Here is a 15,562-nt window from a genome sequence, read left to right as displayed (position 1 = left end):
ATTTCCTTTAAGAGTAAGCATGCCACATTTCAACAAACCCGGGGTGGGGGATGAAGTTGTTCAATGCAGACAGACAGATGGACAGACACAAAAAATTCAAAAGAAGTTAATTAGCTGCAAAAACAGGCCACTTATTAAGAAAAGGGTTAGAATGAAAACCTGTAGCCACTACAGCCCTCTAGGACTGAAGTTTGAGATCCCTGTTCTAAGGTGTCAGTACTTACAATGTTTTTACATACTTAACACAAGGAACAAACATTATACAAATAAGAAAAGATGAAGCATCCCTTTTCTATTAGCCTTTGCATTCCTGCTGCACTATGCCTGAACAGTGAAACTGTGCTTGATTCAATTTTTGATAGATGCTCCATTATATCTTTTAAATAACCTGGCTCTAAAATGGCATTTACATATAATTTTTTAGGTGAATAAAACTTCTTTATAAAGTAACAATATGTTGATTAGCACATACAAGTAAGAATTTCCCTTCTTTGTACATGTGACAATTATGACACTATACACCTTTTTAGAAATATAAAAATGTAGACTATTCAATCTGCTTCTATTTTCTTGCTTTGAAGACTAATAGCACACTTGCTAAATGTATGAACGAGAATAGCTACCAAAGGTAATTAAGCAAGAGGGGAAAAAAAATGATGTCAACATTTAATACTGTACACTGTTAGTTGTATGGCAACTCAATGACATTTTTAACAAACTGTAGAGAAGTTTGAAAATAAGAACTTTAAAGCACAATTTAAGTTACAATTTAGAAATTTCAAGCAGAAGTTATAAAAATGCTTTGGCTTACTGAGAGAGGGGCAGCTATTTTTAATAAGAAGTCCTTAAAGGCTTTTCAAAAAAGAAGGCCCTCCCATATAAATGATTCAGGCAAGTTTGACACTGAGCATGTAGGAATTAATTGCACATTTGTGAGTATGAAAACCACTTGTTTTCATGGGTAACAATGACAAGAATTGACCATGTGGATTTCTGTGTTTTGGTTATATATAATAAATCCAGGTATTCACTTCTGAAGTACTGTGAAATACTGATACTACATGTAGACTAGCTTCCATGAAAAATAATGATATAGAAAATATGCAGAAAAGGGCACTTTAGAACATTTTTATTTTATGAATGCTTGAGGGTGGCAAAATGACAGTGCTGCTGCCTTGCAAAAAGAAGGCCAGGATTCAAGTTCAAGTTTCATGTGCTCATTACATAGAGTTTGTATATTCTTCCAGTGTCCACATGGGTTTACTTCAAGTGCTCCATTTTTCTCTCATAGTCCAAAAATATGTAGATCAGGTGAATGGATGATAAATGGAGTGTGTGTGTGTTTTATTTCTTCAGTGCTACTCAGCCCTATCAGTTGGAAGGTTGGATTATTTGCTTGTGTGGTGTATGCCTACCAGCTGCTTCTCTGGGGCGGCCACATGTAACTGTGAAACAACATGGCTCCCAAATCAAAGCCCAACAAAACAGGAACTAGCTGTGAGGAAAATGAATACTTTGGAATTAAGGGAGACAGAAGAGCCAGGGAAACATTAGTGGAGAAAAAGAGATATGAATATACAAATGAAAAGATGACAGTCTATTTACCCTATGACAGGCTGATGCCCTATCCAGGGATTGTTCCTGGATTGTGCCTAGTACTTGCAAGTGAAAGGCTCCAGCATCCCCATGACTCTACTCTGGATAAGCGGGTTTAGAAAAGTGAATGGATTGATGAGTATTTGGAAAAATGAAATGTTTATGATTTCTTGCTATATTATGTTTCTACATCATTGACATGAATGTCAGTCACAGATGTCATAAATTAGCTGCAAAATATGTGGTGACCTCCAAACATAGATGACAGTTCATGATAGTTCTTCAAACTTCTTCACTGGATTTTCAATGTTTACAGCCACTTTTTTGGGAGAAATATAAAGACCAAATATTGAAGGCAGAACCCAGATGTGGCAGCAGTTGTTGTAGCAGGTGAATTAGATTCACTGCATGAAAGAATAAGATGATACTGGTCTTCTTGGCTTCTCTAACCTTTCTTTTATAAAACTGTCTGTAGCAATAGAAAAGTCTACCATAATTTTTCTACCTGCAAAGGAGATGCCCTGCAATCCAAAAAAGGGTCTCAAATTATACCCTACATAAATGCAAAAACTTTTAACTCAAATCCTTATATGTTGGGGGAATCCCACACACAAAAAATTGTGAAAATGGTTGTGGATATTATGCAACATCCATCTTTTCTTACACCCCTGGTTATAAATGGTGACACTGTCAAAGGGCAGAATTATTACAATTTTTTGGCACAATTATTACTCAAATAAGCTGACATAAAACATAACTTCAAAAAAGCTTAGCAGTGTAAGTTTCTTCTCTGCCGTCTTAAAAAGCCTAATCAGCGCTTGTCTAGTTTCATAGGGTAATCATCGAAAGCACCCTCACTTCCTCTATAATGGTGCAGTCTGGCAGTGTGTTTCCTCATATAAAACATAAACCGTAGTGTGCTGTTCAGAGAGCACAAAAAATTGTAGATCAGAAACTTAAGTACAGTTGGCCCTTCGTATCCTCAGGTTCCACATGTGTGGATTCAACCTACTGTGGATTAAAAATACTCACAAGTAAAAAAAATCCAGAAAGTTCTAAAAAGCAAAACTTACATTTTCCACGTGTTAAGGACTATGCTGAGTTCACATAAATGAAGTGATTTGAAGTCAAACCCTGCTGTAGACTCCAGTCACAGCAATTGAATAAAATGGTTCATAGAAGTAAACTAACAGTTTCTATGTGTCAGTTAATTGCTGAGCCAGCACTGTGCTGTTCAATTGGCTAGCTCTACTGACATACAGTAAAGCACCTTTGATCTATTCTGTAGACTGATTGACAATGCTCTTTTGCAGTCGCCGCCTTTATAAAACGAAAGCTCTTTCTCGTTTACCTATCCCGTCTTGGCTTCTGAGTGCTAACAAGTCACCAAGGTGCAAAACGGTTTCCATTTTTACTCCTCCTGTAGTACTGCAGCTCTTAAACAGAACGAAAAAGACATACACATATTCCTGAAAATAAAAATACTCACACGTAGAATACTATACAATCACTAACCAAAAAAAACTGAAATTGGACTTCCTTAAACCACTGCTCATGTCTAAGCCAATCAAACTGAATCCATCCAATAGTATGCAGACACCTGTCCAGGGCACCATCTTTAAACTTAGGTAAGGTTATCTATACAGATCAGAAAGCTGTGCAGGCTGGAAATGGTTTTGACATACTCAAGACTGTCTGTAGGTAATCAGTACACTATAAATTGCACACTAAATTTTCAACCGAAACAACCGTTATTATTGAAGTGAACACACACACACAACAATATTGTAGTCTGCAACAGTCTTTCTCATTCACATGATTTAAAATTAACTACTAATGGTCAAATTTACTCTAAATTTAGGCGTGCTTGATTTAACATTTCTATTAAATGACCGTCACATCAAAATGAATTGACTGAAGCAGAGATGCTATCCATTAAGATATTAAGATGTGCCGTGGGAAAAGGTATGCAAATTTAAGCAGAAAAGACAGAAGCTCAAGGGACAAATCAAGCAGAAAACATGTAAGAAATATAGGTGCAATGGAACTGACTGACACTAAAGCTTTTTATTAAAATTCTGAGTGATAACATTAAACAAAACCCAGAAACTGAAAGTGCATATTGTTTACCTGATAATTGCTCCTAGAGGGCATTAATCATCTGATCTGGTAGACTCCCAGAAAAGAAAATGCGATATCCCATATCAGAGAAAAGACAACTGGCGTCACGTTTTTCCAGACTTCACTGTTAAGACAGTAAGGACTAGAGATTTATTTTTTGATGCAAAGAAATGTGTGTGCACAGTGGGCATCAAGTACTGTTACCAACTACACAGAATGTTTGTTTATGGTGACACATACATTTAAAACTCTTTACAAGAGAAATAGAGTACAAATTTTATTAAATTATCTTCCTTAAGTAATACTGGTATAATGAAGATATAGGTAGTATTTCCAGATTTTATCAATGAAAATTTAGTTGTGTCTTTCTATGCTACACTGCTTTCACAAAGACTCTTCTTGCTTAACAGGAAAACTCATAAATTACCTCTCCTAACTCAATGAAAACAGAACATTTTACATTAATCTTTATTTGGAAAATATTAAATTCTTACTCTGAGTAATAGTACATGAATTCTTTAGAAATTAACAAGAATTAATTTATGATGTAATAAAATATCTTGCTGGATTATTGTTTGCCCTTGCTGTTGTTTTAATAAACTTAACTAACTATTTGTTAGTACTGGAAAGTTTCTTTACATACAATAGGGATGTATTTTCATTGTGTTACAAATAACTCTAAGTTGCAATAAATAACTTTGGAGACATTATAGTACCAGCAGCAGCAGCTTAGTGCCATGACAAAAACAATTAGGGGAAACGTTTGATTTAAGAAAAGCAAACAGCAGTGTGCAAGCACAGTGTCTTTTTTAGATACAGTAAGTCACACTGTATATTTGATCCTGCACCCATGAATAAAATTCTCTAAATTTTTGTCACACACCTGACGTGAGGTGAGAAATACCTTTGTGTCAAATTTAAATCTGTAGCTTGAAAAACAAGACTATGAATAAGGAAGAAACAAACAGAGATTGTGCACTGTGGATACAGTGATGAAGAAGAGACACTGGGCTTTTTTTGGTTGTACAGCTCTACAGTGTGGGAAATGGAAGAAGGTTGTGTTTGTGAATGTGTACTTTTTTTGCTTAATGTAATTTAGGTTTCTTTTGGAACACAGTGGGTATATTGCTGTACTGTTTATGTGAGTGCATCATTGACTGAACTGTGTTTTATTGTATGTGTTTAGTACTCTTAAAAAGTATTTTAAAAAAACGAAGATAGGTTGATCAGGAGTTCAACTTCTTTTAATTATTTAGAGAAATAACAGAATTGTGCTGGTTATAGTACTTAGACTATGCTCTGTTGGGCCCTTGAGCAAGACCCTTAACCTGCAATTGTGGAGACTCAGCCGCCACGATCTTCATCCCCCAACCCTTGCCTTGGCTGCCTCACTGCAGCGCAGCCAGACTGTTCAAGGTGGGGACTCCTCCTGTCATTCTTCATGCTCCCGCAGTTGTACCTCGGATCCCTGGGGATGTCATCAGCCATGCTCGCCACACTCCATACCATTGATCAGAGGGGCGAATCAGCCCCTAGAGCGCCACAACCTACGCTCCTTTGAAGGGCCCCTCTTCGTGCTGCCATTCCTCGTTAGACAGATCGTCCTCACCAAGACTGCTCTTCATACTCTTTTTAACCTCTCCGTCTTTTCCCTGTCTATTTTTCTCCTTATCCTTTTTTTCCCCCTCTCGCAATTGCATTTCTCTTTTTATATGAGGACATGGCACAGGTGTGGCGGCGATTAGCACCTCCCGGCATCAATTATGGACACAGACAATTCCTCACCTGTGCACTTGTGCAGAAAAGCCCGCACCCCATCGCGCCCAGGAACCGCTCCTGCCACACTACCACTCCCCCTCCTTAAAGCCGCGAGTGCGACCATTACTTATTTAACAAGGCGATCAGCCGTAGACCTTACTTTACCACACTGTGTAACTAGCATGGTCTTTTCAATAAAGATAATTTATTGAAACTCTGATATTTTCCATAATGCCCAATCTTGGCATATTTCAAATGAAAGTGAAGTATCAAATGCTGATTTGCAAAATATTTTGCTTTTCCAAGAAATACATCCCAATCCAAGTGAAATGAGAAATTGAGTAAAGACAGAATAAGATTGAATCACATAACTTCAACAGTACTGAAATTAAAACGTATATATATATATATATATATATATATATATATATATATATATATATATATATATATGTGTGTATTAAATAGACATGCACACATGCATTTACAGATAAGTATCCTATCATTTACCATAATGTCTAGACTTTCTGTATCTTATTGCTCTGCCAAGCAGCTCTCCAAAAGTTTTGCAGCACAGACATTTTATATTCAACTTACTGAAAGAAAGGAAACTGAAGACCAGACATACAGGCTCCTACGCTATACTCGCTGCTAGGAATCTCTTTCCAAATGCTACATTCAGCATTAATATCCCAATGCTCAAATTACTTAACAGAGATGGAACAAAATACTTGAGAAAAAAGCATTACAATTTAGCAAAATACACATTGCCTCTCATTCTTACATAATTACCCATGGCAGATGATTCCTTCCATCTGTTGCAACAAATTACTGAAATGATAAGCTATGTTTTATTTGCTATTTCTGTGATATGTTTTCAGACCTGGCTTGGCAAGAAACCATTTCCAGAGAAATCTGATAGAACCACCGGGGCGCGCTGTCGCATGTGTTACACAACCACATTAGTAAGTCTGGACACAAATTACGGTATACTGAAAAATGTCATGAAGTTATTTAAAATTATTTCCACAATACAATGTAAAAATCTGAAAACCATATCTTTCAAATCCAACTGATCACAACAAATCATGTTTTTTATAACCTTATGCAATTTTACTACTTTTAAAAGAACAGCCAACATATCAGCTACATTTGAAACTGGTTGTATTTAGTAAGTGAAATTAAACTGTGGGAAATTGTTTTGCTTTCTGCATATGAGAAACATTCTGATGTACATACCAAATGAAATTAAAAGGGAAACAACAAAATGAATGCTGACTGCTAAGTTAATTCTGAATGGTATTTTGAAATACAACACCTTTCTTAATAAAAATAGAATTAATATCAACTATGTGCTGTTCTAATAGGATGTGGGCAGATATAGATAGATAGATCTTTATTTGTCCTCTGGGGGTAATCAGCCTTTTTACAGAAGCTCTTTAAATAAATAATACATACATGGGTAAATAAATAAATATATAAACACACACACATATACAATGGTTTGAAAATACATCAGAATGACTAAAAAGCAAGAAAATTGGAAAGACAGAAATATGCCTTGGCTATCACAGCCACAGTGAGATTTTCTATAGCCATATTGCTGTTTGTATAAAGGAGAACCCCTTACCCCCAAACTCAAAGTGCTTCTTGACACAATTCTGCTGAATGATTCGTTGGCTGAAAGTAGTCAGCATTAATTTGTCAGAAACTGGATGTGCAGCATTGTTTATAATGGAACTCAGTTTTGCTAAAATTCTCTCCTTTGCTACTACCTCCAGGATGTCCAGAGTGTGTCTATAACTGAACTTGCCCTTTAAATCAGCTTGTTGGTTCAGTGGGCCTCTTTTGTAGTGATGTTACCAGCCCAGCATACCACACAGCAGAAAATTGCACAGGCCATCACAGAGTTATAGAAGATGTGAAGGATGTCACTTCCCACATTAAAGGAACACAGTCTCCTAAGGAAAAAGAGTCTGCTCGGTGGATCCCCAAGTACTTGTAGGAGTGGACTACCTCTACATACACTCCTTGAATAGTGATCAGACATAGAGGCTTTTTGGTGTGGTGAAAGTCAATAACCAGTTCCTTGGATTTGTTGATGTTAAGATGCAGACAATTCTCTTTGTATCAAGAAACTAAGTTATCTACCTGACTCCTCTCCTCTGTCTCGTCCCCCTTATCAACACACCCCATAAGTGCAGAATCATCTGAGAATTTCTGCAAATGACATGACCTGCTATTAAATTATAGTCGGAGGTGTAAAGAGTGAAAAGAAAATGTCACAGGACTGTTCACTGAGGTTCTTCAGTGTTGGTCACTTCCATATCAGAAACATAGTCCTTGAGTCTCACAAACTACTGTTTGCCCAAGAGATAGTCCATTATCCAGGACACCATATGCTCATCCATCTGCACCTAAATTACATACCCAAAAATAAACAGCTACTACCCTGCTTATATAGTAAAGAAGCTGCAAATGGCTGAAAAGTAACAAGTACAACACTTCAAATTTTAAATGAAAGTGCTTAAATGATTGAAAACCTTTGTTTACACCAATATAAACTAAATAAAACAAAAAAAAAATGGTGCTTCAGTGATTTCGCTCGATTTTACAGCACATAACCAAGACATTTTATGATCAATTTTAGTTCTGTTTACCACTAGAGACAGGAAACCTTACATTTTGAACAACAAATTGGGGTTTTTGTGCTGCGTCTCAGAAATCTTCTCCTGGCTTCGGTTGCAGTTGCCCCATAGAAGTTCAGTGTGTTTTTAGTTGTTTTTTTTTTCCCTGATGCTGTTGCCTTTTTCTTGCAATTCACTTCTGGAATAAACTAAGTGCATATTCATTTTCACACTAGCTTCTTCCAGTACTGTATTAGGGGGTTGGGGACAATGCCTTTTCTGGCATCCCTGGGTACACGCCAGGAAACAGGTAGCTGAGCGCAGAGCTAGTCATACAGACATATGCACCTAAACCAGTATTTCTCTGCCACTTTTGAGCTGCATGTGGCAGTTGCTGGGACTGCTTGCCGCCACCACCACCACCACCACCAATGGCCACTGTAACTGAGCTCTACGAAAATTTATATCCCATTTCTAATCATGCTTCATCATCCCACCAGAACCATCCCAAAGGCAATACTTCAATTTTATTTCCCTATTGTAATTAAGTTTTACTGATTTCCGGGGCTGGGAGGTATGGGGTATGGGTTTTAGCAGAGGGTATTGTTGCATTGGTTTGATCTCAATTAAAAGTGGGTTAAAAAAAACATGACATTGTGCAGTTGATCACTTTATGGAGGGATGGGCAGGGAATTATACCATGAAGAAACCACTAAATGAAATGCCTTTCTTTTTTCTCTCATGTGTTTATGACACAGTGATGTGAGCAGCGTGATACAGTAACATTTAATCGAAGGCGGGTGGTTCTCATATGAAACTTTGAAAGGCACACATACAGCATAATAGTACTCAAAGACACACTACGAAACACTGCCTGTACTCGAAGTTGAAACTGAAAGAGCACTGCTCAGTAAGCTAACATAGAGAGAACATGCAGCAGATGGTGTCCAGGTATGGGAAATTAACCAATGATGCTTGAATTGTAAAACTGCACACCATAACACTTTAAAGTTACACTAAAAGCAATACTTACAAATGAAGCATAGCATCAAGTCCATCTTGAAATGCATCACTCTCAATAGAGTCAAATTTTGATTAGAATCTGACTCAAGCTTTGTGCCTAATGATGCCTAAAGATGAGCTGTCACAGAAGCCATTTAGTTCCCGTATTTTACACAAAGCTGTGACTTAATATAAATAACCAACAATTTACTATATAGCATTACAATTGGCTGAAACTCAGCTATCCAATAGTATAAAGCCTTTCACTATATGAGGCTCAAAGTGGGTGACATCTTTGATAAAAGCAGATTCACTCAGTTGTGACATGTTGCTTACTGTGTGCAAATCGCATTTTTTAATAACAAAAGAAAGAAGATAAAATGGAAACTTACGGTTTATTTGAAAGATGGCACCAAAGGGTATTTAAAAATACCATTATTGCTTTTAATGAAATTGTGGGATTTCTACAGCTTATACAAACAACTTTGAAATATGGCTGTGTCCCACTGGTGGGGCACCATGTGCTACGTGGCTACTTACAGAATGGATTAGAAAGGGTTCTGACTCTCTGATGTTGCACCATAAGATTCCCACATTGGTAACAGAATTCAGCTAAAAAGTATTAGGAGCAGGACTTGCACTGGCATTGGCTGCAAAGATGTTGCTGAGCAGAGTCAATACTTGCAAAGTTTGACTGCTGTGGATAGTATGGGTACGGACAATCCTGAGCAAGCTATACTGAGCAACACCAAAAAAGCTCTAAATTATTTCTTTTGGCTCTTTCTGTGCTATGTTGTGTTTTTTCTGTTACCTGCCATGTGTTTATATTGCTTATGCATAAATGTGCTGTTTGCCCTGGTGATGTCCTATTCTAGCATTAAATGTTTGAGTAACATAGTATAACATTTTACTAATAAACTGTTTGATTAATATTGTCTTATATTACATCAGTAGCTCTCACTGTGGTGTTCAAAGTTTTTAATATGCTTTTGACTGGTTGATTTTTATTTTATTGGGGCTTAATGTTGTTTTTTGGTTAACTTTATTTTGGCATATGTGCAAGAGTGTTGTTGTACTGATTTCTACTCATTTGCTTAGGTGTAGGATGTCTTCTCATATTTGCACTGACCTCTTGTTACAGTCTATTAAAACCATTATTAGAATAAACACCAGGATTAATTTAAATGAATGTTGCAAGATGGTTTTGACAAGTGCCTGCCCACAGAAATGCTATGATTTCACATATTGTATTTATTAATGTTATAGTGTGGAGGTAAGAGATAGGAAGTAATGTCAAATACATCATTGTTCTACTATATTAAAAACATATAATCAGAATACTGCAAGCATTCATGTTAACTCTCTAAATTTCTCTATACAGTATATAAGAATTCATAATTTCTGCTTTGGCTATTCTAATATATCAACCAACCAACCTAGTATAACTATTATGAAGCATAACATTAGAGAAAAGAATGTATATTTGTGCTCATTAGCTTTGAAGTCTAATTTTCTGGTAATCATTTTTATGAGATACAGCATTTATGATTATGGTCCACTGATTCAGTGGGTTGTCACTTCATTTGTGCAGGATTCACTGTCCTCTTCATGCAATAGTTCCTTACCTTTGGACTTCTTTAGTATACTGTCACAAAATAGCATTGGCAGAAAGTGAACATGTAATACTTGTACAAGAAGAAGATATTGGTATGCTGTCTAGTAGGACAAATGTGGCACATTGAGCCACAGTAACCTTAATAATCACTTTGGCAGATTCACTCAAAGTAAACCATGGGACATAGCTGCTGTCCGGGTTAAACTTTCATTGTATATCACTTCCACAGCTACATAGATGTGGTTCCACTTTTTACATTAGTAAGTCACAAAAATAGCTTCCAGATTTAGTGTCAAAAATGGATGGAAAAATAGTGCTTTGTGAAATAAGCAAGGAATTTACTCATTGCAAATTGTAAGAAAAGAAAAGTAAAAATGAAGTGGTGAATTACTTGTGTTGAACAACAGATGACACCATATTGTACAGTATACTGAACTTAACAGAGAAAATAAATCAGAGTGGCAGAAACAGGTCTATAATTCACAAGAAAGGGAAAAATGAGGGAGGTGATAAACAATTTAAAAGTAAAGACAGCAGTTGTAGAAACAGGCTAGAAATTAAAAAAGCTCAGAAGGAAACGATGAATAAATTAAAAGATCCCAGTATTGATAATAACCGCCTACCGAAATCACAACCAGATGAGCAACGCATGTCCACTTATCAATATTAGAAATGGATGACCGTGATGTAGAAAGTGTGAGACGAACCAAGTGTTAGAAATAAGACTTACAGAAATTACAAGAGACAAACCTAGGACAAATTCCAGTGAGAGGCCACTGCCAACTTGGCTATAATAGTACTTTAAGGTGAAAAACCTCCAAAATCTCTACGTCATGTCAAATTTTAGTACTGTAAAAGTTGCTGTTTTATTAAAAGCAGAGAAAGGAAATTAAGAACCAAGGCTGATTGACTTTTTTTAAAATTAAATCACAATGAACATGTCACCATCTTTAAATAAACATATAGTATCTGAAAGTACTGGCAGTGAAATGTCAAAGCACCAATTCTGATAGCTCTCTCCACTAAATCTACCCTGGAATGTGGTACCATTCTTCTTTATGGTGAAGAATTGTGTCTGCTTGAGTAAGTTTACACTGGAGTCGTGAAGTTTATTTTTTCTGAAGGAGTCAGAGTCACTAAATTCTTCTCCAACTCCAGGATTCAAGTCTCAAGTGATTTAATTAGGAAGGCTATTAACTCCACTTGTGACATCTTTTAGTATTTTAGTAGCTAGCAAACTAATAACAACCCAGGGAAATGCAACAATGTTGACACCCACACCAAGTTGGGCTGCAACAGTTAGACAGAGGGACGCCTTGTGATCTGAGCTACGCAGCATAAGCAAGATGTGCAAATTAAATTAGGCAGCGTGAGTTAGTGCCAATGCAGCTCCAGAATGTACATGTATGTAAATTACTGCAGTGTACCAAACAGTTTTTTAAAGCCATTCTCATAGATAACTATGACTGCTCCCATCTGTTCTCTACATTGTTTTCTAATGAACTTGTTCCAATCCCCCAAAATAAATAAATAACATTAAGATTTTAAAATTAGTTAACTGAGCTTTTTATTTTAATAAATAGATAGTGACACGTCAGCTCTTACGATTTAGCAAAGGATTTCCAGCTCTACTTGGAGGAAAAAAAAAAACAAAGCTGATGGACACTTTAGACTTCATGGTGGGAAAACAGCAAGGAGTGTGGCTTTATGGCTCATGGAGACCCACTGGTCAATTAGACTTTACTTGCAGTAAACTGTTGCAAAATTAAGATTCACAAAGCAGGTATGAGCCGTTAACATGAATAAACGTTTTCATTTACTGAAAGTGCACACTAGGCTTGAGACACCAAGTTCCTCTTTTGCTTGCTAAGGAATGATACGGAATTTGAGTTGTAGCAGTTAGACCATATTTATGATGAACACACAAGTATCAAAGACATAGCACAGTACTGTATTATAAAATCTACATTTTGGAGGTGCTGGCAATTAAATGAGAAAAAAGTATGTGGTCATGTTTTGGTTTACAATATATTTAGATGTACTATGCACTTGGGGATATAAAAACTGTTGCATATTGCAGCCATGTCAGCAAAATATTAAACACGCAGCACAAAAGTGTTTGCCATCTACAAAATCATAAAGACAAATGTCTTCATATACAACTTGAAGACAATTTGCCATATTTTCTTGGTTAATGCTAGCAGGTAGCACATATTGTTTCTTAGTTTGAAAAAGTTTAGTTTTTGGTGGGGGGATTATACACATCTCAGATTGTTCACCAACTTTCCATCTGAATCTACAACTAGGGAAAATCTGCCCCTGGTCTCTGACTTCCCTGTCCTTTTTTTACTGCTAACTACTGGCCAGTTTTACTTGACTTTTACACATCTGTCTGTTCCACTTCCTTAATATGGTAAAAGATAAAATCATTAAAATAAATACATTATGCTCTGATTTTCAAAATGTAAATACTTGAATATGAGAAAAAAACATTACAAGTAATAACAGTTTGAATGGTGTTTAATTGAACATTACAGGCAATTTGTCAATCTGCATTTCTCAAAGCTGACCTCTAATTCTTGCTCAAATGTGACAAAACTCCTTTTGTCCCAATGACCCCAGATCCAATCTAACACACATCCTCAGTGTCATAATACTGTATGAGGTGAGTGGGTGTGTCATTATTTATAAAATTAAAAATTAATAATTATCAATCAATCAATATAATAAAGTCTTCTACAAACACTACAGCTAGAAACTTGGCATATACCAAAGCTTGAATCTGAAGTTTTTTTTTTTTTTTTTTGTTACAACAAGTCCACAAGTTTGGTTTAAACTAGAACCTAAAGGGGGTCATGGAGTAATACAGTATAGAAGGGTAAGGAAGATTAAGACTTTGACCTTCATTGTGAAAGTACAGAAGCAATGTGCCTTGTAAAGTAGAAGGCTGTTAGTCTGTGATGTGCAGAAGCGACAGTGTGGTCATGGGCATGTCACTTAACCCGTTAAGAGAATAACACTGTAGAAATAGGGGGGAAAAAAAATATGTACTTCAGATTTACAGTATAAATCACCAGAAGAAATACCTACGCTGGGCATGGAGGAGTATTGTTATAAGAAAATACCTGTTTCAATGGGTTCCTCTTCATCAATACTTTTGACAATTTTGGATTTATAATCCCTAAAAGCCATGTATTTCAACAATCTTCTAAGCTTCTTCTGGAAAGGGAAAAGTAAATAATATTTAAAAAACGGAATACTTTTTGAATATAACAAGTTTGTCTGCATCTAAAATGCCAGAAATTCATTTTAGTTGCTGGTTCCTTCACTCTAAACTAGTGATAATCTGTCTTTAAGTAAACACAGTAAAAAAAAATCATAGTACACATTTGCCCATTTTAGTAAATTAAATAATAGGCAGCATACACTATATGAAAATGTTGTCCACCTTCCTTTAAATAGAAAAATACATCTGATACAGCTGAACTATAGGGAACTATTATCAGTACATCTTTAAATGCAAAACACCACGGCATATAATTTGCAGGTCATACATGATTCAACAGTCAAAATGCTTAATTAAAATATTTTGAATACTAAAAACATTTGCTGATTGAAAAAGTTTCTTGATATGTTGCATTATTTCGTAGAACTTGCCTTATTTCAACATCGTTAGCATTTTTATTACAACTAAAAAATTTTAAATATCGTTTGAAGTATCCCAATTCCATTCATCTAAAAACAGTAAGAAAGTACCTGTACTTCTAAAGGAAATAAGTGGTTTATGTAGAGTAAGACAAGCACATAGCAAATGTTTCATTCATTAACTATAACTACCCAGGGGGAAATCTGTGTTATCCTTTACACTACCAGCTTTCAAAATACAATTGAAATATTGATTATATTTATTCCCTACCTCTGAGCATCAGACACACAGTCCCACCCCATAAATTTAATTCTAAATCATAATTACAGTACCTTATCTTTACGCATAAGAAACAAGATGTCTTCAGCAGATATAACTCTAGCTCCTCTTAACTGAGATATATCTGCAGCTTGCTGCAACTAAAACAAAGAAACAAAGTTATTATTTGTAAAAATTTTAAATAGCATGAAAAGTTGATGGAAAACAGGCAGGCATATGTTTAAATTGGGTAAAAAAATATTTTCCATTAATAAAGCAATAATTTTGGTAAACCTGTGGCCAGACCATGTCCAAAAAGTAAAAGTAGTAATCTACCCATCTCTACAAGTTTATACACACACACGTGCACACACACACACACACAGTACTGAGGATGTAAAGTTGAGACCTCAGGAAAGACTAAATAGAGAATAAACCACCAATGTATATACTGTATGGCATCTAATTCATTATATGCAGATGTTTTATGGCTTTTTTGGTATCACTGTAAGATTCCATGATGCTACAATGTAAACTGTTGCTGCTACTCAAACATTTTCCTGTCAGTAACAAAAATAACCAATAATAAAAACAGTATTTAAAGAAAAAAAATTCTTGTCTACTCTTATTTACTTTCACTGATTCACAATACTGAAATACAAAGACACTGAATTACTGCTGACTACATGCTTACTTTTATTCAATGCTGCTAGTAATTATTTTTTAAGCAAATCTTTAATAATGGCTTTGTAATAAACTGTGTTTCAAAAATGCTTGTCATCATTCCTTTGTGGCTAAATGTTATGACAACAGAAAGGAGTAAAATAGTTACACTATACACCATCATTCTTAACAGGAGCAAATACTTTATATTTTTACAAATCAATGCCTACAGACAAATTAGCTATATTTTATCATAAAGAGATAGACCAAATTTTA

The 15,562-nt window shown here is 35.7% G+C and overlaps 1 protein-coding gene across 3 annotated transcripts in view; it reads right to left on the bottom strand.

Annotated features, from left to right (window-relative positions):
- The window catches only part of supt3h (SPT3 homolog, SAGA and STAGA complex component), a 518,283-nt gene that overhangs the window by 212,060 nt on the left and 290,661 nt on the right, over positions 1 to 15,562 (bottom strand). For all 3 annotated transcript variants that reach the window (XM_028796401.2, XM_051924455.1, XM_051924456.1), the window contains exons 4-5: positions 14,698 to 14,784; positions 13,845 to 13,938 (exon numbers count right to left, since the gene is read on the bottom strand). In XM_028796401.2, coding sequence (XP_028652234.2) covers positions 13,845 to 13,938; positions 14,698 to 14,784 — 181 coding nt within the window. The remainder of the gene's footprint in view (positions 1 to 13,844; positions 13,939 to 14,697; positions 14,785 to 15,562) is intronic.

This window comes from Erpetoichthys calabaricus, chromosome 3 (genome assembly GCF_900747795.2).
Source record: "Erpetoichthys calabaricus chromosome 3, fErpCal1.3, whole genome shotgun sequence".
NCBI lineage: Eukaryota > Metazoa > Chordata > Cladistia > Polypteriformes > Polypteridae > Erpetoichthys > Erpetoichthys calabaricus.
This window is presented reverse-complemented; position numbering and strand designations above follow the sequence as displayed.